Source organism: Dermacentor silvarum, chromosome 2, assembly GCF_013339745.2.
Source record: "Dermacentor silvarum isolate Dsil-2018 chromosome 2, BIME_Dsil_1.4, whole genome shotgun sequence".
NCBI classification, from domain to species: Eukaryota; Metazoa; Arthropoda; class Arachnida; order Ixodida; family Ixodidae; genus Dermacentor; species Dermacentor silvarum.
The window spans coordinates 97,382,108-97,408,624 of record NC_051155.1 but is presented as its reverse complement, the minus strand read 5'-3'; the positions used below and the strand labels follow the sequence as shown (position 1 = coordinate 97,408,624).

At 47.9% G+C, this 26,517-nt stretch overlaps 1 protein-coding gene across 1 annotated transcript in view; it reads left to right on the top strand.

Annotated features, from left to right (window-relative positions):
• The window catches only part of LOC119441628 (cytochrome P450 2J1), a 78,799-nt gene that overhangs the window by 29,900 nt on the left and 22,382 nt on the right, over nt 1–26,517 (top strand). The window contains exon 7 of the mRNA XM_037706233.2: nt 3,382–3,640. Coding sequence (XP_037562161.1) covers nt 3,382–3,640 — 259 coding nt within the window. The remainder of the gene's footprint in view (nt 1–3,381; nt 3,641–26,517) is intronic.

Genomic DNA, 26,517 nt, shown 5'->3' with positions numbered 1-26,517 from the left:
TGTGTCTGTCTGTGGTGGTACGTAGTAGACCACCAACTATTTTGAACATGCTTTCAAGAGACAATCGCAGGGATTGACTTCGATTGAAGATTTATCAATTTAGTATTTGGATCTAGAACACCGCGGATGTGAACAACCTGCGCCTGTGAAGAAACTTGTTATAGTCACTGGAATATGAGCGCTGTTAAAGATCAAATTTACTTGACTAGCAGATGAAGCATCGCGTTGGAAGACGTAACAGCAGTATTACAAGAAGCAATGCATATTCGAAATTTTGTCTGCTTGTATATCGCTCTCAGTCAAGAAATGTCCCGTTTCCCAAAAAACAAAACGCAAGATATTGCTTCAATGACAAACTTATTGAAAAAGTACAGGCACTTATAAATAAATCGGGCAGAAACAATTTCGTGATGAGCATTGAAGCAATCAAGCTAAACACCGTATTGCTACTGCAGAGGCGCTTCGCGTATGCGCCGTGTGTACAACGACGCTCCTCTCCCGCGCTTCTCCCTGGACACGCTGTGCTAACTAGCAGAGCCGCCACAAAGTTCGCGCGCGGCGCGTGCCTGAATATATCATCATCATCATCATCATCATCATCATCATCATCATCAGCCTATATTTTATGTCCACTGCAGGACGAAGGCCTCTCCCTGCGATCTCCAATTACCCCTGTCTTGCGCTAGCGTATTCCAACTTGCGCCTGCAAATTTCCTAACTTCATCACCCCCTCTGGTTTTCTGCCGACCTCGACTGCACTTACCTTCTCTTGGTATCCATTCTGTAACCCTAATGGTCCATCGGTTATCCATCCTACGCATTACATGTGATGAAATTCAAAATGTGATGGAAATTCCTTGCCTATGCTCCTTCATTTCATTTGTATATTTGGGAATATCAAAGTACGACATTGTTTTTCTTTCTGTAAGTGGCTTCACGACAGCATGTTCCTTTCACATGTGGTGATGTGCCTATTCATCTGGCTGTGATAAATATGGTTCTGTTGGTGCATGACAATTTATGCACCTGTACATTCTGTTCTGGTAGAGTTTAAACTGGGTGCTATTTCTGTGTAACTATCGATTGCACATTAGTTTTTTGAAGCAATAGAGTGCCGTTACTTGTGATATTTTAGATGTAAGTGCAAAGGGATGTGATATTTATACAAGGTGATATAATATATGCTGCATTTCTCTACTACTGCAGCCTGATGATTTTTACGGTTCTTTAATGTAATTGCTATTGCATGTGATGTGTGGATAAACACGTTTTACTGTAAAAAAGAGCTGTAGTTTAAAGAATAAACAAAGCTGCAGTTTTGCTTAATGTTTTTATTTACATGTCACTGCTACATTGGCAGTGCTAGCTTGCACTGTAAAAATATTACTGTGTAACATTCCAGTTATTGACTCTACTATTTACAAGTGACGACACTTTGCTGAAATCTACCAACTGTTCATGGGTGAACACACTTCACGGCAGCCACACCGCTTGACATGTTGGATGGCCAGTTGACAGCATTTTCGTCACTAGGAGCAAATTTTGCGGTTGTTGCGTGAGAAAAAGGTGCAGGACCTAGAAGGTGTGCGTGTAACAGCATGTTCGATGGAGCGGAAGGTGTGATGTGCACTGTGCATTTTGGCTTTTGTGAGCTTCACTGCCCGAGTAGAAAGCGAGGAAACGAACGCTAATGTCCTTCATTGCATAAGGTCAGCGGAGAACTGTCAGGGATACCAGTAAGAAAAAAGGCTACAAAACAAAACTGCACGCTACATTTATGGCACACAGGGAATTTAAATGATGACAGCAGCAGTAAGCAAATCATGTCAAACACACTTTTAAAAGCCACTTAATTTAGTTTGCTTTCAATCTTATATGTTACTACTATATAGTCTGACTTATTATAAATGTAAGGTCAACATAACCCTCGACTACCCAACTTTTACATTTCTCTACGAATCGTGAATGCTTTGCATTACGTATACATCAACTGCAACTGAGTATGGAAAATGTTTGGTCAGCAATTTCACAGCATGAAATGAACAATGCAATTATTTCGTATCTGTTAGACCACCACATCTTGCTGACACTACAACAGCGTGTATGCACCTAGCGATCCTCACAATGCTGTTGACGTCGCAAATGCAGCCACCCACTCCAAGTAATGCATGTGCTGCGCACGGGTTGTGTCGAACATGCCGATTACACTATCTCGGACAGCCCGCCCTCTCTGATAATTCAATCAAGACCCCCTGTTTCGGGGCAGACCGCGTGGTATGCGGTCGCCGATGTTATTGAGCTCGCTGCTACTGCTGGTGCTGCTGTCATCATCACTTTCATCATCGTCGTCGTTGTCGCCCTCAGACAGCTGAAGGTTATGCAACACAGCGCATGCAGCGACAATGTTGGCTGCACGTTCTGGCTCGTAGAGGAGGGTGCGGTACCGCTGCAGACAGCGGAAACGGCTCTTCAAGAGCCCAATACACCTCTCCACTACAGAACGCATGGCGGAATGCGCTGTGTTGTACTTCCCTTCAGCAGTTTGTGTTGGAGGATGGCCGGGAACCGGGGTCAGGAGCCACGGCTCCAAGGGATAACCGCTGTCACCTGCATGAAGATGCATGAACCCGCTACGTCATTTTGACGTCGCGTGATTGACAGACAACATGCGCGCGGCCCGGTCATTTTCGACCAATGGCAGCGGGTAGATAACAGGCTATCATCATCTATATCATCTTTATCATCAACGTGACAACACCCAGCGTTATTTCCAGGCGACGTCAGCAAAACTCACTCTGCCTAATGACGTCATAGTAATGGTAGTGATGCCATGGCGACGTTTGAAAACGAATTAAAGTATCAAATTAAAATATGTTACAAGTATTCCACAACCTACTCACTTCCTGAAGCTCAAACTTATTCACGCGAGGAATATGTGGTAAAGTTTCTAATACTTAAAAAAAGAATGTCATTACGCTGGTGCTGGTGCACTAGTAGGATTTTCATATACTGCCAAAGAAATCAATTTTTTGAGTGATACGTGGTAAAACTTATTTTCCCTCTGGAGCAAAGGTTAATAAACTGAATTTTCTTGTTTTCGTTATATGAAGCGAGCTGCCGATTGAATGGAACTTAGAAATATGCTCCGTAATATTGAAAGTGAGAAAATAATAGGATTACCATGGGACGACATTGCTAGATGGGCTTCTTCACACCACAGGAAAGCGTCTTAGAAACTCTAAATAACGTTATATAATCAGATCTAATTTGTGCTCACATGCTCAATGTGTAACTGAGAGTCGAAAGCGACTTGATCGTACGTCATTTAATGTGATCCTTTCGGCAACGATGCTGAACTCACTGTTGTGCTCTTGATTTCAGTGTCCTCCTTGGCAGGCAACGTTGTGAGTTTCTTGTTGGCCGGCGCTGTCACCGCATCGGGATCGTTGATGCGAGAGCTGCTGCTGGTAGCCGCCAACCAGGACACAGTGCAGGCACGCATACAGAGTGAAATCGACACGGTCGTGGGCAGCGAGCGCCATCCGGCTTGGGGTGACAGGGTCTCGACCCCCTACACGATGGCCTTTATCTGGGAGGCCCATCGGCGATACACCATGATGCCACTAGGAGTGCCCAGGCGGTGAGGCGCTATTTTACCGCAGGATGTACGAGACGGGTTCTCGCACTCGAGTTACCCACGTTGCACTTAGGAAGAATAGGAGGAATCCAGGGGCTGGATTCTTGTTAGTCACAATTATAAGAAGTGAAAGACAAGGGAGAAAGAGAATTAGAAGAGCGGAAATGCGGGGAGGCGAGGAAACCAGCTAAAACGCAGGGAAGGTTAATTTTATGTTTCAATGAAGTGTAGAAACACTAAGATAAAGGGAAATGAAAGTGGACGAAAATACAACTAACCGCAGGTGGGGACCAAACCCTCATATCCGCATTATGTCTGCGGTGCTGTACCCATTTAGCTACCGTGACGCCATCGCTCGGGTCACTTTCCTGGCTGTTTGTTTACAGGATTAATACTGGGAGTGTTAGCCAGCGTCGCTCACTGCTACAGCGGTGGACTTGGTACGCCGTTTAAACGGCAGAAAAAGCATAGGGTGTCAACTACTACGCGACACTCTTTGCTTTATTTAGCTTCATTGTCTGTTACTTCGTATGACCACGTGGGAGTTAGTAGAGGAAAGCTGTGGTATAAATCACCGAGACGTCATGCTCCTGTGAAGCTGGATTCAAAGGGCAGGACGGATCACTTAATCAGTCCACGGATGAGCACGGCGCAGCTCAGTGCCACGAATTTACGCCGCACTCGCGGACACCATGGACAATCTGGTCGTGGTTTGCCATTCGTAGCAGCAAAGACGACATTCTAATGAGTGATCCATCGATACTCCCCGTCATGTCAATCCAACTTTGTCAGCAAGGAATGTCGTAGGCAACCCGGACGAGTCACTGCTGAACAGTAGTTCTTTTATTGCAACCGTGACAAGGGAAATCTTTAACACGACCCTTGAAGCCACTTCCCCTGGTTAGGTAGCCTTGTCAGCCAAATTGTTTTTACATAAATGAGTGTTGTAACATCACCGATGGTCTAAATGCTTATGTTCTCTCGTGGGTTCATTCTGCATAAACATGCGTAAAATCAGTTATGTGTTTAAGAAGAGCTTGTCACTTATGCAGCGGCAGCAATCCCGTCAAGCTGCTCGTTTCAAATTATTTATTGGCGACTACTTTATGCGTTTTGTTCAATGAGAGTACCTTCATTTTAATGCCCCCCCCCCCAAAAAAAAAAAAAAAATCTGCGAATCCCGTACGCTGGGTTAATCGGTTTAAGCGAAGCTTTCATTGGTGTTTGTGATGAATGCTGCTGCTGCATAGCAATAATTTGCAAGTAGAGACCACGAGGCCAAGCTGGAAGTTTCCGCTAGGAACCGCCCCACTCAACTCAATCTTGTTGCGCTTGTGTATGTACAAGTCCGAAATACCATGATGTAGCCGCCACAACGGTATGATGACGATTACATGACGACGATGGCGTGACGACAAAGGGAAGATGACGCGGCATGATGACAGTGTAATCAATACGACACAATCACGATGGAGGAGGTCGGACCACGACAGCGACCGGGTTGTGTGTCCGGGTTGCCGTCACCCAGCGTTTGTTTGCACTATCCCCGGTACCGGCCCACCAGGCCGCAATAACGCGTACTGTTTCCGGCGTTCGTTTGCGCTATGTCCGGTGCCCTGGACCAGCATAATTTATCACTGAAAGGGCTGTTTGTTTGCACTGTGTATGATACCGGACAATCGGGCCGCCTTAATTCACACTGTATCCGGTGTTCATTTGCACTTTATCCGGTTCGGACCAATTGTGCAAGAATGTAGCCAGCAGGGATGAAAACAGTATAACAACCACGGCGTGACATTATTTTCAGTATGGATCACGCATTCGGCAAGAGGGAAAGTCGATGGAAGAGGCAAGGAACGCTTCGCTTTAAGAGACCGTTAATGTTAGGCCACTAGCATATTGTAACTCACGTTAATGAATTAAGTGATTGATTGTACCTCACAGGTGAAAGACTGCAAAACGAGCGTCCTTATCAAGCCGCGAACTTGGTCGCTTTGCAGTCTCCGGGCGGTGAGGCGCAAGCGGTCACGTCACTAATGAGCGTCTACTATGCATCATCATAATGACGTTTATGCACAACGCTGTGGATGCAACGCCCATCGGGCAAAATTGTCAGATTTCTATGGTGGAAACAAGAATGTGCTTTACAGTGATTTAACGGAACATGGTGCTAGCGGTTCAAACAGGCGCTATAATTAGATATCGGCAGAACAAACCTTACAAAACTACATGCTGCAGACTCTACTGTGAAACTTTGGTGCTAACATTGGTACTAACATTGCATGTTTGGCAAGCCAAGTAAAACTCTGAGAGCCCGAGCGTGAATAGCCTGTAGAGCACGAATATTTGTCTTGTAAATGATGGTCAATACCGGAAAAGTATATCTGAAAATGCCGAGAAAAAGGGTCCTGTACAATTCCAAAATTGCGTGGACTGACATTCCCCAAGTCTCTCCGCCTAGAAGCTTGAAAAGCTGGGAGATTAGTGTCAGGCGCTGTTTCAAGTAGGTCAATTAAGTGCGGGCTGCATGAGATATCTCTATCAATGATTATGCCAAGAAATCTGTGGCGGCTATTGAAATCTCCCGAGACCAACCAATACAAACATACATTGCGCTGGAAGTGCTGGGAGTGCACATTAGGCACTTTGCCCGAGCCCTTTCCCGTCATCTTGCAACAATACCATCAGAAAGGCCGCATGCATCATTTTGTTGAAAGAGCGTAAGATTGGGCGAGTTGATATTCCATGTCTTATACTTAGTAGCGCATGAAAAGGGACGAGGCACAGATGGACGACGTGGACACAGCGTCGTCCATCTGTGCCTCGTCCCTTTTCATGCGCTACTAAGTATAAGACATGGAATACCAACTCGCCCAATCTTACGCTCTTTCAAGTTACATTTCTAGTACATTGGGCTCTGTTTTCTGTTCTACGTTGCGTAGCGCTGTGTCCGCGTCGTCCATCTGTGCCTCGTCCCTTTTCATGCGCTACTAAGTATAAGACATCATTTTGTGTTAGTATTTTAGATTATTACTGCCACGTTTCATCAGGATTCACCCCTGCAACTAAGCCATCCATTTCTCCATGGTATTTCCCTCAAGCTGCAATGCATCGGCGTACCAGGAATCGAAAAAAATCTGAGCTGTCATCACTTGCTGAACTATATCTACTGCTTTTGCACGCGAGGCATGATGAAACGCCTGTTTCAAGTCTTGTGGTAGCGTCGTCAGCTGCACTGTGGGGCGCATAGATGCTAATGAGAAAGAGGTTGGGAGGAGCGCTCGAGCCACGCGGAATGCGGTGCTTGGGCGTGAGAAAAAACTTAATCCAGTTCCACACTTGTGAAATCTGATAAAACAGCGGAGGTCTGCAAGCGAAGGGTGTAGTGGGTATGACGCTCGCCTTGGGACCGGGAGTACCCTGGTTGAAATCCTGCCTCGCCAAGAAAGTTTATATTTTTTTCTTCTCTCCCTCCTTCTTCTTTCTTTCTCTCTTCATTTCTTTCTTCTCTCTCTCTCTCTCTGTCACTCTCATTTTCTCTTTCTCTCGCCCATAGGAAGTTCTGTTACAACCGTCGGTACAATGCAACCATATGGTTCCAATAAATGCATGTTCTGCAAGCGTGGATGTATATCGCAGTGGTCATGACGCTCGCCTTCGTACCGTGGGTACCCCTGTTCGAATTCCGCCTCGCCAAGAAAGTTCATTTTGTATTATATATTTCTCTCGCTCTCTGTATCTCTCTCTTTCTTTCTCTGCACCTCCTCTCCTCCTATGCTCTGCTTTCACTCTCTCCCAGCTCGGCGATGCTGCGCACGACAATGAGACCAATCTAGCGAGGATTTAACACCTCCGCTGTAAAAAAAATACGTAGAATCTCCTCGGGGAGTTATCTGAATGATGCGGAAATATTTCGTACTATCGACGTAGTGTTGAGTGCTCACACTCAACACTGCTGGTAATCCTAGCGCTGCTCAGCAGCTGCTGTCGTCTTGGCATCATTACGGTAGATGCGACAGCGCTGTGGCGACACGAACTGCTACGGAAGGCGGTAACCGTCGTCTTCTTCCACAGTTGGCGAAAAGATTGCTGCTGGCTCCATCTTGAAAGCAATCGTCTCACGCGAAGGACGGACGCACGGACAGCTTTATGGTTGGGTAACCATAGAAATGCTTACGCATTTGAAAGAAATATTCACAGGGCCTCTTATGCTATCTCTAAGACGACTTGGCGAAAGTCCAAGTTCCGATGTATTAAAGACGGACACATGACGTACACATCGTCGTTAATTCGCCTAGTCTACTTCGCTTAGTCATCCCTATTAATTCGCTTACTGATTATCTCAATTTCCTTACTCATTCACTTAATTTGCTTAGTCATCCCCCTTAATTCCCTTAGTATACTTTGCTTAGTCATCCTCTTATTCATTTGTCATCAATCTTAATTCTATTGTATTTAACTCGCCTCAGTCGTCCACTTCATTGGCTTAGTTATATCCATAGTAATTCGCTTAGGCATCCACTTATTTCGCTTTATCATCCATCTTAATTTCCTTTATCATCCATCTTTATCATCCATATCGCTTGCGTGCAGGGGCATGAGTGCATACGACAGTATGAGCCATCGATCATGGTAGTTTTTGTACCCTTCGTGTCGTCGACGCGTTTTCGCTCATGGACTTTGAAGGTCGGCTGAACAATGAGACTAATAGTAATGTTGAATTCCAATGGCGGAGTCGGAGCAAGTTTTTCTGCTCGTTTCGGAGCAAGTTTGTTCCAATGACAGAGTGAGGGCGGGAGCAAAGTGTTCCAATGCGAGAGTCGGGGTGGATTCAGAGTGGGAGTCACTCCATGGGGCAGGAAAAGATGCTCCGCGAAAATCGGCGGTGTAGACCGGAAATCTGCGTGACGCATTTTATTTACCACGTTTGTCTGCTGAGGGGCGCCGCCGGTCGCGACTCGCGAGTTGTGGTGCTTATGGCGGATGACATGAACGGCTAGGCCAGTATGGCAAAGCGTGCGGCATTGCTTCTGCTATTCGATAGAGATAGCTCCAAGTCGGAAAGCTTAAGTTCCGACACTAGCGATTTCTCCGATAGTGACGGCGACGCTGAAACTGCCGCTTACGAGCGTAAATTCGACCGGATGTTTCACATTCCCGCGAAGAGGTCCAAAGTAGTCGACTAGATACCTACCATGTTTGTCCGCATCCTGTGTGCTCACCATAGCAGACACAAGCTGCTGCACGCTTGGCGAGATATCCATTCCGCACTTTTCAGCAGCAGGTGAACGGCACTGAACAGACAAGTGACCGGTGTGGCGGTGCTGGGAGCAAACAGCGGAAGGGAATGAGAACACGCAAGGTATTCTGGGTAACTCGGCGCCCGAAGGACAGAACTTCCGCGTCCGCCTTGCTCCGGCGGTGCAGGTTGTGTTGCACTCGCGCATTTGGAGGCGTTGCTCTTCGCCAGAGTCGAGTGCTCGCTCGCGGAGTCCGTTGCCTGCACCGGCTCCGCCACTGGAATTCAGCATAAGGCTTTCGCCCCCCCCCCCCCCCAAATCTGAAGACCAACTGATGCATTGTGGCTGTGTCAAGGTTTGTCCGTCCCCGACGACGAAGCCTGCTCTTTCCGAAAAGCCTCTCACCATTATATTTGGTCCAGAAAAGCCGGAAGCAGGACTTCGACTTGGATGGGTGTCACAGACCCCGCGAACGAGGCGCAAACACTGGACCAAATTCCAAAGCCGACTTATCAGCTTCCGAAAATAATCCCACGAAAGCAAGGACAATTAAGAGTGGGCCCTCTGGTGCGCCAGCGAACGCCGGTTGCTGTCCAAAGACCGAGTCAGAGCCCAGAGTTGTCAAAACACAACAAAATATATTCTTCACACAAGGCAGTTACACACACACACACTTGCACACTTAGGCTAGACACAACACAATACAAATCAGATGGGTATTCACAAAACACAGGAAAATAATTAACGACAAGCACTAAGAGTCCAACACGTAAAGTACAAAATAAATAGGAACACTAAGTGTCCAATTGTATTCACCGTGCTGGTTGGTCTTGGTTGGTCTTGGAGATCTCGGCGTAGCTCGGGCAAATCTCGAAGAAAGAACTTCTTCCGGAAATGCAGACGCTCGACGAACCCGTCGACTAGCTTGCCGGGGAATCCCCTTCTTCCGCAGACGCTCGGTCTTCACATTACATCACTTCACCGGTGCGCACTGAACTCTCAAACTCCCGAATTCCCACTGACGATTCTCGCACAGCGGTTAAATAGCCGTCACAGGCGTTCTCGAACATTCCTATCAGAGTCGTGATCTCATAGCATGGCCAAAGCTTGGGAACCTTCGAGGCTTTTCTCGTACCTTCGACCGCCGCTGTCGAAGCGTTGTAAAGGGGGGTGATGACTCATCCTGCTGGCGTGAGCTCATGCTGTAGTTATCTCTCTCGACTCGCCGGGTGAGAAGGTGTCTCTGCGCGCGCGTGGGCTCTCTCTCTCTCCGGTTAACGTCGCTTCGTCGAGGCTCTTCCAGACGTTTCTTCGCCGTTGTTAGCGTTGTTGCTTGAGGCGTATGCGCTCTCCCCCTCTGTTGAAGTTGCCGCAGGGCCGGCGTGTTCCTTCGCTGGATTGCGTGACACTCGGCAGGCGCTTGGATTACGCGCTCTTTTGTGACAATGGGCCATGGAACGCTTGAAGAAGATGCGTGCAGCTTGAAGAGCTCATCAGACGCGACTTGCAAATGATATCAGCGACCTCATTGCTCATTGAATCTAACGAATTCAACCTTGCATCGCTTCGAACTATCATTCAGCGTCTCAAGAAGGGCACGTATGAGCTCATTAGATCAACGCTGAGCTTAATGCTGAGATATCCGTCGTTGAGGTAGCAGCTGACTACCATTCCGTATTGGAATATGAAAACCACGTCGCAGCCGTATTGGGACTGCTGCTACGCCATATTTAAGAGCTGTCTAATTCTCAGACCACCGGTAAAGGTGTGCATGTAGGGCCACCGCCCATACAGTCTACCAGCGGGATGCCTTGTGGCACAAGGACCTCCCCCCCCCCCAGTGAGTGCCATTTCAACATTGGGACGAAGACTGCCCAAGCTGGGCCTGCTATGGTTCGATAAATCGACGATGAAGTGGCAGCTGTTTTGGAACCCGTTCCGCCACAACGTGCATAAGAACTGCCACATGAGTGACATCGGCAAGTTCTAATATCTCCGCTCTTTTCTGGACGGCCCAACAACCAAGGCTATCGTAGGGATCCTTACTGCCGAGGACAGTTACATGGGTGCCACTGAGATTATCAAGGAACGTTTCGGGAACACCAAGATCATGGAGGAAAGGTACCTTGAGAACCTGCGTACCTTCAGCCCTGTGAGCTCGTCTAACCGTGTCACGGGATGGGGGAACCTGTACGATTTTGTACAGATGAATATAAGAGGACTGAGAGGTCTCGGAGTTCCTTCATCGTCATATGAAGTAATGCTAGGTGAGTGTTAACGAAAGCCATCCCTAAAGATGCCATGGTAAATTACCATAGACACAGAAGCCTTAAGGCAAATACCGATCCGAACCTACGGCCAACAGCGGAGGAAGACCTCGAATATTTGCAGTATTTGGTTGTCGGTGTTGACTGCAGGGAGGCAACAGGACACGGTTCACTAGAGATGTCCAGCAGACAACATCTGCTGCCCAGATCCGGTCGCCGAAAGACACCAGCTTCATCGGCAGCAGTGCTTAAGAACAGTGCCGCTGGAACGTGCGTCTTTTGTGAGAACCATCATGCAACATCTGAGTGCGACTCCTCCTTCGACCACAATAAGAAAAGGCGTCTGCTCATGGCAAGTGTTTGCTGCTTCCAGTGCACTACCAAGGGACATCGTGCCCAGGACTGTCGCCACAAGGTTAGTTGCACCCACTGCTCCAGAGACGTGCTTCACCTAAGTGTTATAAGGACAGATCGCAGGAGGTTGCAGCTGAATAGAAGCCGTCTCTCAGCAGTGCGACGATGCATGCTACATAAGTGGGCAGCAAGAACAGTTGCAGAGTTGTCACTGCCATTTTTCTTCAGACGTTTAGAGCATAGATGCGGGGCCGAAACCTTTGCTGCTACGTTAGAGGAATTCTTCACAGCGGCATCTAACGTACTTTTGGTTGCCAAGAGCCATCGCGGAAACTGAAGCTTGAAGTCATAGATGAAGTTGACCTACACATACGCGTCGTTGGCCATCAAAGTCCCAGCCGCACTACACGACGAAAGATCTTTAAACTTTCACTGCAGAGTCAGTTCACGGGACACTGGTGGAAATTGAGGCTATTGAAATCCCGCACGTTTGTGAGGACATTGTGGAGATTTCGCATGAAAACGACTCTGTCAAGATAATAGAGAGTCGGTGTAGGGCCCTCGCTAGCGCTGCTGTTTATATATCCTGGGCACTACAGGAACCTGGAATAAGTATGCTAATCGTGGCAGATCAGATCTGGAAAATATTAAGAGAAGTGACATGGGATGAGACCCACAAAGGACTGGTTGCCTGGAGCTCGGCACTCGGATAAGTGTTGGAAGGCGCAATAAGCAATGACAGATGTCGCAATCGACGGACGCAGACAAATGTGTGTGTGCTTCGAACTTCGTGTTGCCTGTTCGATGTTTTGTCTACATCACTGCAGCAATTATGGTAGCATGAGAGCATGGGTATAACTAATCAACCAGATTCATGATCATTATACTGTTTAAAAAAATTAACTATTATTTTAGGCTGTGCCACCATCGTACGAAATAAGCCTCCACTAGAGGGCGCTTGCAGTCGAACTGAATGGCAGCAGTGCAGTCGAACTGACTCTCACGAGTGAAGTCGGACTCTCACGAGTGAAGCCGACGGACTCTCACGAGTGAAGCCGACGGGAGCGGACGTGTCGAGTCGAGGTGCTATTTCAGCGCAGCAGGAGCAGCGTGCCAAAGAGATAAGTTTTGTTATTTTATATTTCACTTTTTGGTTTTTTTAGGAGGGTTAGCTTAGCCAAGCAATCTTTATAAATTATTTTAAGGCTTTCTCACTTTCTTGGTCTTCTCGCTTAGATAAAAGTAGGTAATTTTTTTTCCCCACATCTACGCCTTGTTAGTACGAGATGATGGTTGGTACTAGGGGGAACCCACGCGTGCGTTGTTCTGAGTGCGAGCGTTCCTACGCGCTGGAAGAAACGCGGTTTGAGTCGGCACGCGAAGCGAATGGTGCAGATTTTATCTGTAGGATGTGTGTGCTAGGGTCGCGGCTGGACCGCCTAGAGCAAGACAAAGATAAGTTAGCTAAGCGGGTTGGAAAGCTAGAAAAGGAACTTGAAATCGAGCAGAAGCGGAGGAAGGAGGCAGAAGAAAAGCTAGCTAACGCAGAAATCCAGCTGAGCGCCACCATTCTGCAAAGCAATGATGAACGCATCGAGGCGAGCACCGCGAACGGAGCTGGCTCCGATGCGAGTGCAGAGACAGCCGAACCCGCCACGCCGGGAAGCAGTGGCGGAAACGTCAGTGATAATCACGAAGGGGATACCACTGACGCGGCCGGGGAAGAAAACAAAGCCAAGGGCAAGGATAAGAAAGGAGGGGAGGGCATTGTGACTTCGGGGGCAGTTTTCGGCGGTGAGGGGGAAGGAAAGCGTCGAGTTGTCTTTGTTGGGGATTCCAACATGCGTAAAGTAGAACCGGCGATAGCAGAGAGGGTAGGGGCAGACGAACGAGTCCAGGTTAGCGCGCTTCCCGGAAAGCCGATTAGAGAGGTGATAGCGAAGGCCAAGGAACGCATGTAGGACACAATGGAGGAGAGACACCTAGTGGTGATAATGGGCGGAGTGATTGACGTACTGAACGGACGAGGAGCAGGAATCACAAAGCAAATAGCCAAAGGGGTCACCGACCTGCGGAATGTTTCAAAAGAAGTACAAATCGCGGTGTGCACGGTGCCAGAGGTTGAAAGGCAGGGTTATAAAATTGAAAGGGCAGTTCTTGCAGTAAACAGGGAAATTTGGACTCTAGCTAAAGCAATGAATTTTACGGTCATTGACATCAACCGAGAAGTGCACCGAGCAGGCCGCGAATGCGCTTTTGTTCGTGACGGGATACATTTTAGTGAAAGTGTAGCAACACCGGTCGGAAGTCGATTCGCGGCACGAGCTGTAGCTTTTTTAGGCGGGCCCCAGGCAATCAGGAAGCAGGATTGAGTATTGAACATAGCGAAACACCAGTAAAGGGCAGAATTAGGCGACCAGGAGTCAGGAAAAGACGCAGAAAGGATAAGAATAGAGAAGGTAAAATTTGCTACATTAACATGCAGGGTGGTCGTAATCAGGAAAAATGGCTGGAAATTCAAACGCAACTGAATGATGAAGCGATAAGCGTGTACGCCTTGACCGAAACGCATCTACGAGATTTGGAGCAGCCGCCTGTTATTGACAACTTTGTATGGGAAGGGTGCAACAGAATGACCGGGTCAAGGAAAGGCGGAGGCGTAGGCGTACTAATTAGGCGAGGTCTGAAGTGGCGAAGGGTAAACGAGACATGTAAAGAGCATTTATGGATTAGTGGTACATGGCAAGGTAAAAAGACGTGGCTGGGAGTAGCTTACCTATGGACAGGTAGTGATAGCAGGGAAAAAAATAAGGAATTGGTCGATTGTATTAGAAGCGATATTAATGAGTTCAGTAACTCGGGCCAGGTGATATTAGTGGGAGATATGAACGCGCACATGGACGATTTAGACGGATATACTGATTACAACGGCTCTCTAGTGCTGGATTTGTGTGATGAACAGAACCTTATAGTAGTTAACAGGGAAAATAAGTGTCATGGACAGGTAACGTGGCAATGCGGAAACAGGCAGTCATGTATCGACTACGCCTTAGTCTCAGAAATGGTCTACGAACAACTGGAAGAAATGATAATAGACGAAAATGGAAAAAATAGCCTGGGAAGCGATCATAGACGTTTAGCATTAAAGTTTGGGAGAGATACCAGCGCAGAACATGAACCAATAGCCTCAGAGTTTTTAAAAATGAATGACGAGCAAATAACAGAGATCGCAAACAACATAGAGAAGAAAATTGAGGCTTTTCCTACAGCAGTCTGGGAATATAAGGAACTGGTGGAGGTTATGCAGCATGAAATAAGGCGGACACGGCAATACAACTGTTGGATTGGAAAGAGGAAACCACGTAAGTGGTGGAACAAGGAAATTAAACAAGCTATAGAAGAGCGTAAAGAGGCATCTAGGGTTCATCGAGAAGCCAAAAAGTTGGGATTACAAGAAGAAGAGGTGCTCCTTAGATGGAATACATACAGAGAAAAGAAAAGGGTTGCGAGTGAGCTCGTGCAAGAGAAAATTAAATGCGCAAGTGAACGTTGGGTGCATAACATTCACAAAAGAGACAAAGGCGCCCCAAAAAGATTCTGGAACCATATAAAAGCCCTCGGAGCTCCAACTAGAAACTCGCAAACGGCTATAAGGGATGAAGACGGTAACATCTATGAAGGCGATGATGCGCTGCGGTACATCACAGACGTTATCAGGCATAACTTCGGTACGAGAAAAAGTGTAGTTCAGACAACAGATCCAGCAACAACAGAGAGGCTTGAGAGATCAAAATTCAGCATAGAAAGCTTCTATTGGAAAAAGGCAGCAGAAAATGTCCCTAACAACACGGCAGCAGGACCCGATGAAATCCCAATACAGCTAATCAAAAACCTCGGTCCAAAAAGCAAGGCACTGCTGACTAATGCCATAGAGCAAGTGATTAGAACAAAGAATATTCCCGTTGGCTGGCGTGAAAGCAAGATGAATCTCATCTACAAAGGCAAAGGAGATAAGGATAAGACGAGCTCGTACAGGCCAGTTACAGTAACGTCGGTGATATATAGAATGGCAATGCAAGCCATAAAAGTAGAACTGTCGAAGTGGGTGGAGGAAAACGGTGTATTGGGGGAACTACAGAATGGGTTCAGGCCAGGCAGACGCTTAGAAGACAATATGTTTGTACTAACTCAGTGCATAGAGATTTCAGTAGCTCAGAAAAGACCTTTATGGGTAGCATTTCTAGATATTAAAGGAGCTTATGACAACGTAGACAGGGAATTGTTGTGGGATATTCTTCAATACGAAGGCATAGATGACGATTTCGTGGAGCTGCTGAGGGAGATATATCGAGACAACCAAGTACAAGTGGCATGGGAAGGTCGAAAAGGAAATGAAATGGTGGGAATTCACCAAGGATTGAAGCAAGGATGCCCTCTGTCACCATTGTTGTTCACGCTTTACGTCAAGGGCATAGAAAGACGACTGGAAAACAGCGAATTAGGTTTTGATTTATCCTACATGCGTAATGGACAAATGGTGCAACAGAAGATCCCTGGATTGATGTACGCAGACGACATTGTGCTACTAGCGGACAATAAAAAAGATTTACAGATACTTGCGAATATCTGTGGGAACGCAGCGACAAATCTAGGCCTTAAGTTTAGCACAGAGAAATCAGGGATTATGATCTTTAATGAACACACGAGTAACTTCGTGGTGTCAATTCAACAGCAAGTAATACCCATAGTGAAGCAATATAAGTACCTCGGCGTACACATAAACGAAGGAAAGAATTACTCAAGCAACCACCAAGATAATCTGAAAATAAAGGGGAAGCGGAATGCAGCATTAATGAAACACAGAGCACTGTGGGGCCACAATAAGTATGAGGTGGTGCGTGGAATCTGGAAAGGAGTAATGGTGCCAGTGCTAACATTCGCAAATGCCATTATATGCTTAAAATCGGATATATTGGCGGGTTTAGAAGTTAACCAAAGATCAGTAGGCCGGTTGGCTTTGGGAGCACACGGTAATACGACAAATGAGGCAGTGCATGGAGACATGGGTTGGGCCTCTTTTGAAGTCAGAGAAGCACAAAGCAAAATTAGTTTTGAAGAAAGGCTCAGGAACATGGATGAAAATAAATGGGCGGCTAAAGTGCACAAGTATCTCTACATGAAAAGCGTGGACACAGAATGGAGGAAGAGGTCAAGGAAGTTGGCAACCAAGTACAGGATAATCGAATCTGTAAATAGACAACCAGGGGTCATCAGAAAGAAAGTGAGAGAAATAGAGACCGTGAATTGGATGCAAAGAATGGAAACGAAAAGGACAATGGAGATTTACAAGAATGAGAAGAAAGAAATTAGAAGGGAAAATCTGTACGATAACACAAAGGGCAGTGCCTTGCTATTTGAGGCTCGAGCCGGTTGCCTAAGGACGAAAACATATCGGAACAAATATTCGGAACTAGATGAGACATGTGTATGCTGCAGTAAAGATCCAGAGACCACTCAGCACATCCTAATGGAATGCGACGGGATCCACCCAGCGAGAACCGTAGGTAACGTGCAACTCCCAGAAGCGCTCGGGTTTAAAGTGGAAGGAAACATAAACAGATCAGCCGTAGAGATCAGCAAGAGACGATTAGAGTACTGGTGGAAAAAAAGCAGGGAAAAGATGGATACGACCTGATCTCTTAAAATCATAGGCAGCGGTACAAGCTAAATTTTTGAAAAGGGTATACAAAAATGCGAGATAAAGAACATGTGTAGTATACCTGATTAAATCAAGCAGGCTAGGTGACTATTCGTCGCCACCCCGTTTCAAAGGGGATGCCAATAAATCATCATCATCATCAATGACGAAGCGATTAGCGTGTACGCCTTGACCCAAACGCATCTATGAGATTTGGAGCAGCCGCCTGTTATTACAAATTTTATATGGGCAGGGTGCAACAGAATGACTGGGTCAAGGACAGGCGGAAAAGTAGGCATAATAATTGGGCGAGGTCTGAAGTGGCAAAGGGTAAGAGAGACATGTAAGGAGCATTTATGGGTTAGCGGCACATGGCAATGCAAAAAGACGTGGCTGGGAATAGCTTACCTATGGACAGGTAGTGATAGTAGAGAAAAAAATAAGGAATTGGTCGATTGCATTAGAAGCGATATTAATGTTCAGTTCAGTTTATTGTCCTTAAAGACCCCCGGAGGGTGTATTACATAAGGGGTGGGTTTAACATATGTTCCACATTTGGTACACATCATTAGTTATATGCAAAGTGATCAGTCACACGCTGTTGGAACAAAGACGGGCAAGTGATGTCAACAATGTCAGCAGGAAGGCCGTTCCAGTCTTTAGCTGTTCGAGGAATGAACGACGCGGAAAAATGAGTGGTTCGGGCACACGGGCGTGCGATTTGCGGCGGATGACGGTGACATGTGCGTGATGGTGACATGGTGACGCCTGATGAAGGGCCCTGAAAAAGAACTTGTGATAGAGCTCAATACAAGCAATGCGTCGGTGATTATATAGTAGTGTTACTCCGGGTTGTGTTTTAAGTTCAGAAACACTGACATCATATGAATACTGTGAGTGAATGAATATATAGTAGCACTGTTCTGAACAGATTCAAGGGATTTGATAACATATGTTTGGTGCGGGCTCCAGATGGTAGATGCATATTTCTGTTTTGTTCGAAAAAGAGGTTTTAGGCAAGCAGTTTTACGTTTTGAGGGACCTCACGGAGATTACGCCTTAAAAAAACCTAGTGTTTTGTTAGCAGATGAAATGATGTTAGAAATATGTTTATGCCAGGACAGATCATTGCATACAAGTTCATTGAGTTAATCATTGATTACATCATTGAGTTCAAGAAATCGGGCCAGGTGATATTAGTGGAAGATATGAAAGTGTACATCGACGATATAGACGGATATACTCATTACAACGGTTCTCTGGTGATGGATCTGTGTGATGAACAGAACCTTATAGCTGTTACCAGGGAGATTAAGTGTCATGGACAGGTACCGTGGCAATGCGGAAACAGGTAATCACGTATCGACTACGCCTTAGTCTCAGAAATGGCCTACGAACAACTAGACCAAATTATAATATATGATGATGATGATGATATAAACTTTAATTTTCGAGACGGTGTTCCCGAGCGTTTGAGCTGTGGATCACTGTAGGTGGGAGGGTCCCTCATTCCAGGAATCCTCTGGCCGCGATAGCATCCCGGGCTCTGGAACAAGACGTCGTTGTTCGTCCAGGGCCGGGGTGGAGATCTTGGCCTCCCACGTCTGGGTGAGGAGGTTCACGTCTTCGGACGTTGTATGTTTGGTAACGGCGTCTTCGGGGCGCCACGGGCACTCTAGTAGCAAATGAGCCAGAGTGTCTGGCACGGCGCAGATCGGGCTGTAGTATGTGTGTAGTGTCGGGTGGATGCGATGCATGAGGATCCCATGGGTGTACGTATTGCTCTGCAGACTTCGGAATGCGGTGCTTTCCTGTTTCGTGAGTTTTGGATGAGGTGGCGGGTACACCCTGCGTCCCAGTCGGTAATGTTGGAGGATGGCGTTATACGTGGGGGGTATTGTCTCCGTTTCCGTTGCGTCACCAGGCGGTCGGGGGTCTCGCGAGGCGGCGAGAGAGGCCCGGTTGACGTGGTCGCAGGCCGCGGCGTGTGCCGCTTCGTTTCCCTCGAGCCCCTCGTGCCCTGGTACCCACGTGACGCAGGTGTAAGGGAGCGGAGTGCTTCTTTTCTGCAGAATTTTGACTGCTTCCACCGATATTCGGCCTCTCATGTAATTGCGTACTGCGGATTGGGAGTCCGTGAAGACTGCGACCGCGTTCGTGCTCGTGGTGGTGGCGAGGGCGATCGCCGCTTCTTCCGCTGTGTCCAAGTTCCGCACCCTGACTGTGGCGGATGCCAGTTCTTTGCCTCTCGAGTCAACCACACTCAGGGCGTAAGCGGTTTTCCCCGGGTATTTGGACGCATCTACGTAGCGAGCATCTGGATCGTGCTTGTGGCGTCTTCGGGTGGCGTCGACTCGAGCGAGCCGGCGTCCCCGATGATGCTCGGGATGCATGTGGCGCGGTAGTTTGTCGATGCTCAGGGATTCTCTTAAGCATGGCGGTAGCTTGACCTTGCGGTCCGCGTCGGAGATGTAGCGTTCTCCGTAGCCGAGGCGCGCAAGGACCGATCTGCCCGTCGGCGTGAGCTTCAGCCTCTCGAGTTGGTTGGTTTTCTGGGCTTCCACCAGCTATTGCCAGGTGTTATGAGCACCCATTTTGATAAGTCGGGTGGTAGATGCCACAGGTGGTAGACCCATGGCGAGCTTCGTAGCTTTGCGGATGATGACATTGATCTTGTCGACTTCGCAATTCTTGAGAGCCAGGTGCGGGGTTGCGTACGTTATTCTGCTGGTCAGTAGAGCTTGAACGACTCTCAGGGTGTCTTGCTCCTTGAGACCACTGCGTCGATTGGCTACTCTCCTTACGAGGTGTGTGAGTTGGGAGATTGTGCGTTGGAGCCGTGGGAGCGTGGCGACTCCTGATCCATCTCGGCGCAGGTGCAAGCCGAGTACTCGAAGCGAGGCGACCTTCGGTATTTGGATCCGGTTGAGCGTGACGCATGGGTCTGGAGCTTCGCAGGTGGGTGGTCTACCCCTCGTGCGTGCCTTGAGTACGAGTAGCTCCGATTTCTCAGGTGCGCAGTGGAGGCCGCAGCTATCAAGGTAGTGCTCGATAACATCAACCGTTTCTTGAAGGCAACGTTCTTGCTCTCCGGTGCTCGTTCCTCGCGTCCAGAGCGTGATGTCGTCCGCGTAGAAGGCGTGACGCAGGCCTGGGATGTTTTCGAGAAGCCGGGGGAGCTTGAGGAGTGCCGCGTTGAATAGGAGGGGCGACATGACGGAGCTTTGCTGCGTTCCCCTGTTCGGCAGCTTGAATTCCTTACTGCGTAAGTTGGATATCCCCACCGTGGCCGTCCGGCCGGTGAGGAAGTTACGGACATAGCCGTAGGTCTTTGAACCACAGGCGGTCTCCTCGAGGTTTTGTAGTATCGCTTTGTGGCTGACATTGTCAAATGCGCCCTTCACGTCGATGGCAAGGACGCACGACTTGTTATTCTTGCTGAGGTGGTCAATGAGGTCATCCTTTAGGAGAAGAAAGACGTCTTGCGTAGAAAGAAGCTGGCGGAAGCCGAACATGGTGTCTAGATAGTGCCCATTGTCTTCGAGGTGCGATGTGAGCCGGTCGTGGACCATATGCTCAAACAGCTTACCAACGCACGAAGTGAGAGAGATTGGTCTCAGGTTCTCGAGAGCTGTGGGCTTGTTGGGCTTTGGTATCATGAGCACTTCCGAGTGCTTCCACGCGGCCGGCAGCTCTCCTCTGTCCCAGTACTCGTTGTAATACCGGATGAGAGCCGTCAAGGCCTGTTGGGGCAGCTGTCGTAGGTGCTTGTTCACTATCCTGTCCTTGCCTGGGCTCGTGTTTCTCGTGAGCTTGGAGATGGCTGCTTGGAGCTCTGCTGGTGTAAAGGGCCGGTCCAAGTCAGCGTTGGGTCTGCCTTCATATTCTTTGAGTGGCGGGGTTGTCGCTGGTTGGGAGGGACCGCGGAGCTTGTTGCATAGTTCGCGGAGTAGGTCTTCCTCCGAGCCGTCGTAGTTGTGTGCTAATCAACGGATGTGTTGCCGTTGCTGCGTCTTGGTGGGACCTTCGTCGAGGAGAGCGCGCAGCAGGTGCCACGTTTTCTTGGTACTGAGCGTGCCCTGAAGCTTATCGCAGAAGGCGCGCCAGTTGTGTGTCGCTAGCTGTTCAGCATATTCCTGCGACTGTTCTGTCAATAGGGCGATTCTTTTCCTGAGTTGCGTGTTGAGTTTCTGCCTCTTCCATCTCTTGAGTAGGGCCCTTCAGAGGTGGAGTAGGTGAGTGTATATGGCGGGGTGATCGTCATCAAGTTGGATGATTTTTGTGAACCGTTCGGCGGTATCCAGGATCTGTTTGAGCCAAGCGTCGATGTCCGATATGGTAGTTTGATCGTCGAGCTCGTTTCTGAAGGCATTCCATTCCGTTATTCTTGCCGTGCCAGTCCTGGCCGGTCGACGTGCGTGCTCGATGTCGAGTTGAACGATGTGGTGGTCACTACCAAGAGTGTCTGGGAGACAGGTCCAGATCGCGTTCTTCACATCCCGCGTAAAGGTAAGGTCGGGGTTGGTGTCTCTTGAGACGCTGTTTCCGACTCTCGTAGGCTGGAGCGAATCGTTCCACAACGTGAGGCCGTGTTGCTGAGCGGCGTCGTGGACGCTCGCGCCTTTCTTCGTAGTGGTGGCATAGCCCCAGGCCGTGTGCGGGGCATTAAAGTCCCCTACGACTACAAGCCGGTGTCCTCTTGTGCGTTTTCGGAGTTCGCGGATGAAGTGATCGTAGTCCGCGAGCTGGTCTCGCGGTGGGCTGTATACGTTAGCCACGTAGAGGTTTTGGTGCGACTTGCGGTCGGGTATGATTTCCACTATAATGTTCTCAATCGTGGTGTCTTCTATCCTGTGTTTTTGGGCCGTAATTGTCTTCTTGAGAAGTATGGCGGTTCTTGTGGTTATGGTGAGGGTGTTGTATCCTGGAAGCCTAACTTTTTTGGTGTTGGTCTCTTGGAGGGCGATGATGTCTGGTTGATTTGTCTTTAGATATTCTTGTAGATTTGCTAAGCGGGGTCTGTAGGATCTACAGTTACAGTGCCAGATGCGGAAAGTCGATTGCGAAATGGGAGTTTTGCAGTTAGAGTTTGCCATCCACAGGAGCCCCAGGTGCGTTAACGTGCTCCCGTTCAAGAGAGTTCGAACGGGAAGGCGTCTTGCTGTGTGGCCGTCGTTTCTTCCTTCCGTGCCCTTCCTCAAGTTCCGCGTGGCTCATGTAGTTGTTCTTGACATGGGCTATGAAGTTAGTGAGCTGGGATTTCATCTCATTGATTTGGGCTGTATGTGTGTCCATGGTGTGGCTGAGTGTCGTGAACTTGTTGCCGATTTGGGTATGGATTGGCTGCAATTTCGCTTGTAAGATTGCTTCGAGCTTGGACTCAACTATCACTGTGAGCTTCGATTCAATTAGAGCCTCGAGTTTCGTTTCGATGACGTGTACAATCTTCTCCTCCACGACAGCTTCAACTTCTTGTTTCGTGACGTTCTTGGCTTGTTGTTTAGTTAGTTGCTGTTCTTCGCATAATTGAGTAAGCTTCTCGATGTTGTCATTCTGCTTGTGTATAATTTCTTCTCGTTCTTGGCTTAGTTGCGTGAGCTTGTCGATGACGGCGCCTTGGCTTTGGATCTGGTCGCGAAGGCTTTGCAGCGCCTTCTGCTGATTTCGAACAATGTTCCCCAGAGCCCCGAGCGCCGCGGTGTCTGCAGTCGAGAAATACGAAGTGCTCGTGTTGTGAGAGTAACCCCGTGCTGCAGCAGCATAGTTGACTCGTTGAACGGAGCGCGTTCGGGATCTCGTGCCAGACGTGGACCTCGATGGTACGACAGACCTAGACCTAGACCTAGACTTGCTTCGGCCGGCATGGCGTCGCGGTGCACTGCCCGAGCTTGTGGACGGGTTTTCTAGCTCGGGAAATTCGTCATCGCTGCTTAAATTCCAATGGCTGTATCGGACTTTTTCCTTGTTAAGTTGTTGTTGTCTCACTTGGTAAGGTGGTGGGTTGGGTCTTAGCTTCTTCTTGCACTCCTTTCCAGCGGTCTCGTGTGCTTCTTCGCATATTTTGCAATTGGGTAGGCATTCGTGATCCTCGAGTACTGCGTCTTGTCCGCACTTGTAGCAGAAGTGTTTTCTGGGACTGGGGCAGATGTCTTGTCTATGTCCAATGGCACCACACGTCCGGCAGTACTGCACGGACTTTCGATAGGGCTTACAGCGATAGTCCCCACTTTGGTAGGTGATGTAGTACAGGACGTGTGGCCCGTCGAAAGTGATGACGGCCGTGGAAGATCGACGGAGCATGCGTGCACCGAGAACTGTGTATCTCGAATCGGCTCTGAGGCCAGCTACGATTTCGGCACTACCGGTACCTGGCAGGAGACCGTAGATGACGCCTCTGCTTACGTCGTCGGGATGTCTCACGTGGGGGTTCACCTTGAAGAAGGTGCCGCCTAACTGGATGGTCGTTATGCTTTTGAGCTTGGTTGCACGTTCAGTGTCGGCGGTACTCACAATGATGACGTTTTCTACCCTTTGCGTCTGAACTCGAACGTTATCGTGGAAATCCTGTTGCGTGAAGCCGCTGGATCTTCCCATGGCGTGGGTAACTGCGGTTAGGTTCCATTTCGATAAGTCGAGTCCCACTTGTGGCCTGTAGACAATCTTGAAGTCGTCGGTTGGGAAAGGTGGCATATTCTGGTTGCGTTGTTTTGACGGTTGCGGTGTGGGCTTAGGGTCTTGTTTCGACATTTCGTTTTGCACTTTTATGGGTTCCGATGCTTGTTTTCTCTTGCGTCCGACTTGCAGCCATTCAATGTGTTGGTTTTCGATTGTTTTCCTGCTGTTAGCATCGTAGGGCCGTGCCGATGTCATTGCGGAATTCGCGTCCGTCCCATCGGTTTGCATTCTTGTCGGTTCCTCTTGTAGCTGGGTAGCCATCTGTTGTCCTCGAAAGTGTAGGCGGCGGAGACCAGGTGGTGTTTTCCTCGACGCTTTCTTCGTCGATGTAGGCGGCACGCGACGCTCTCAATCGGGCGCCGTGCGCATGCCACGCGGGCACGAGCCAAGCGTGTCCACGCACTCGGCAGGCTACCGCGGCGTTAGGGTTAGCACGGAGGGTTACAGCCTCAAGATGTCAACAGTTCTATTGCGATAGGAGATGTCCACTCACTGCTTAGTGGTAGGTGTCAGTCCGTTCCTTGTGACTTGCTGAATCGGCGAGCACAAAAACCAAGCACTTTGCTAGCCTTGGACCATGGAAAATAGCGTGAAAGCAGGAGCCCATGTGGAGCGCTACCACACTCCGTGGCCCCCTGGCGGCTTTTTTTCTATAATATATGAAAATGAAAAAAAAATAGCCCGGTAGCGGTCATAGACGTTTAACATTAAAGTTTGGGAGAGATACTAACGCAAACGAAGAACCAACAGCTTCAGAATTTTTAAACATGAATGAAGAGCAATAACAGATATCGCAAAAACCATAGAGAAGAAAATTGAGGTTTCTCCTACAGCACTCTGGGATTATAAGGAACTGGTAAACGTAATGCAGCGGCAAATAAGACAGACACGAAAAATAACAGATATCGCAAAAAACCATAGAGAAGAAAATTGAGGTTTCTCCTACAGCACTCTGGGATTATAAGGAACTGGTAAACGTAATGCAGCGGCAAATAAGACAGACACGGAAAAATATTGTTGGATTGGAAAGCGGAAACCACGTAAGTGGTGGAACAAGGAAATAAAGCAAGCTATAGAAGAGCGTAAGCAAGCGTATAGGGATCATTGAGAAGCCAAAAAAATGGGATTACACGAAGAAGAGGTGCTCCTTAGATGCAACAAATATCTAAAAAGAAAAGGGTGGCGAGTGAGCTCGTTCAAAAGAAAATTAAATGCGCAAGTGAACGTTGGGTGCATAACATACGCAAAAGAGACAAAGGCGCCTCAAATAGAATCTGGAACCATATAAAAGCACCCGGAGCTCCACCTAAAAACTCGCAAACGGATATAAGGGATGAATACGGTAAGATCTACGAAGGATACGATGCGCTGCGGTACATCACAGAGGTTATTAGGGATAACTTCGGACCGAAAGAAAGAGTTGTTCAGACAACAGATCCAGCAACAACACAGAATACCTGAGAGATCAAAATTTAGCATAGAAATCTTTTATTGGAAAACGCAGCAGAAAATGTCCCTAATAGCGCGGCAGCAGGACCCGATGAAATCCCAATACAGCTAATCAAAACCTTCGGTCCAAAAAGCAAGGCACTGCTGACTAATGCCATAGAACAAGTGATTTGAACGAAGGAAATTCCAGTTGTATGGCGCGAAAGCAAGATGAACCTAATCTACAAAGGAAAAGAAGATAGGGATAAGACGAGCTCAAACAGTCCAGTTACAGTAACGTCGGTGATATATAGATTGGCAATGCAAGCCATAAATTTAGAACTGTCGAAATGGTTGGAAAAAACGTGATGTACTGGGGGAACTACTCTTGGAGGATAACATGTTCGTGCTAACTCAGTGTATAGAGATTTCAGTAGATCAGAATATTGCTTTATCGATAGCATTCCTAGATATTAAAGGAGCCATTGCCAACCTCGACAGGAAACTGTTATGGAATATTGATAAGCACGAAGGCATAGATGACGATTTCGGGGAGCTGCTGAGGGAGATATATCTAGACAACCGACTACAACTTGTATGGGAACGTCGAAAAAGTAATGAAGTCGGGATTCACCAAGCATTGAAGCAAGGATGTCCTCTGTCTCTATTGTTATTTACATTTTATGTGAAGGGCATAGAAAGACGACTGGAAAACAAAAATTAGGGTTTGATTTATCTAACAAGTGTAATGGACAAATGGTGCAACATAAGGTTCCTGGACTGATGTACGCAGACGACTTAGTGCTGTTAGAGGACAATAAAGAAGATTTACAGGTAATTGCGCATATCTGTGGCAACGCAGCAACAAATCTGGGCCTTAACTTTAGCACGGAGAAATCAGTAATTATGATCTTTAATGCAGAGACGAGTAATTACGTAGTGTCAATACAACAAATCATACCCATAGTCAAGCAATATAAGTACGTCGGCGTATACACAAACGAAGGAAAGACTTACTCAAGCACCCACCACGATAATCTGAAAATATAGGGGAAGCGGAATGCGGCAATAATAAAACACAGAGCACTGTGGGGCCACAATAAGTATGAGGTGGTGCGTGGAATCAGGCAAGGAGTAATGGTGCCAGCGCTAACTTTCGCAAACGCCATTCTATGCTTAAAATCGAATATATTGTCGGGGTTGGAAGTTAACCAAACA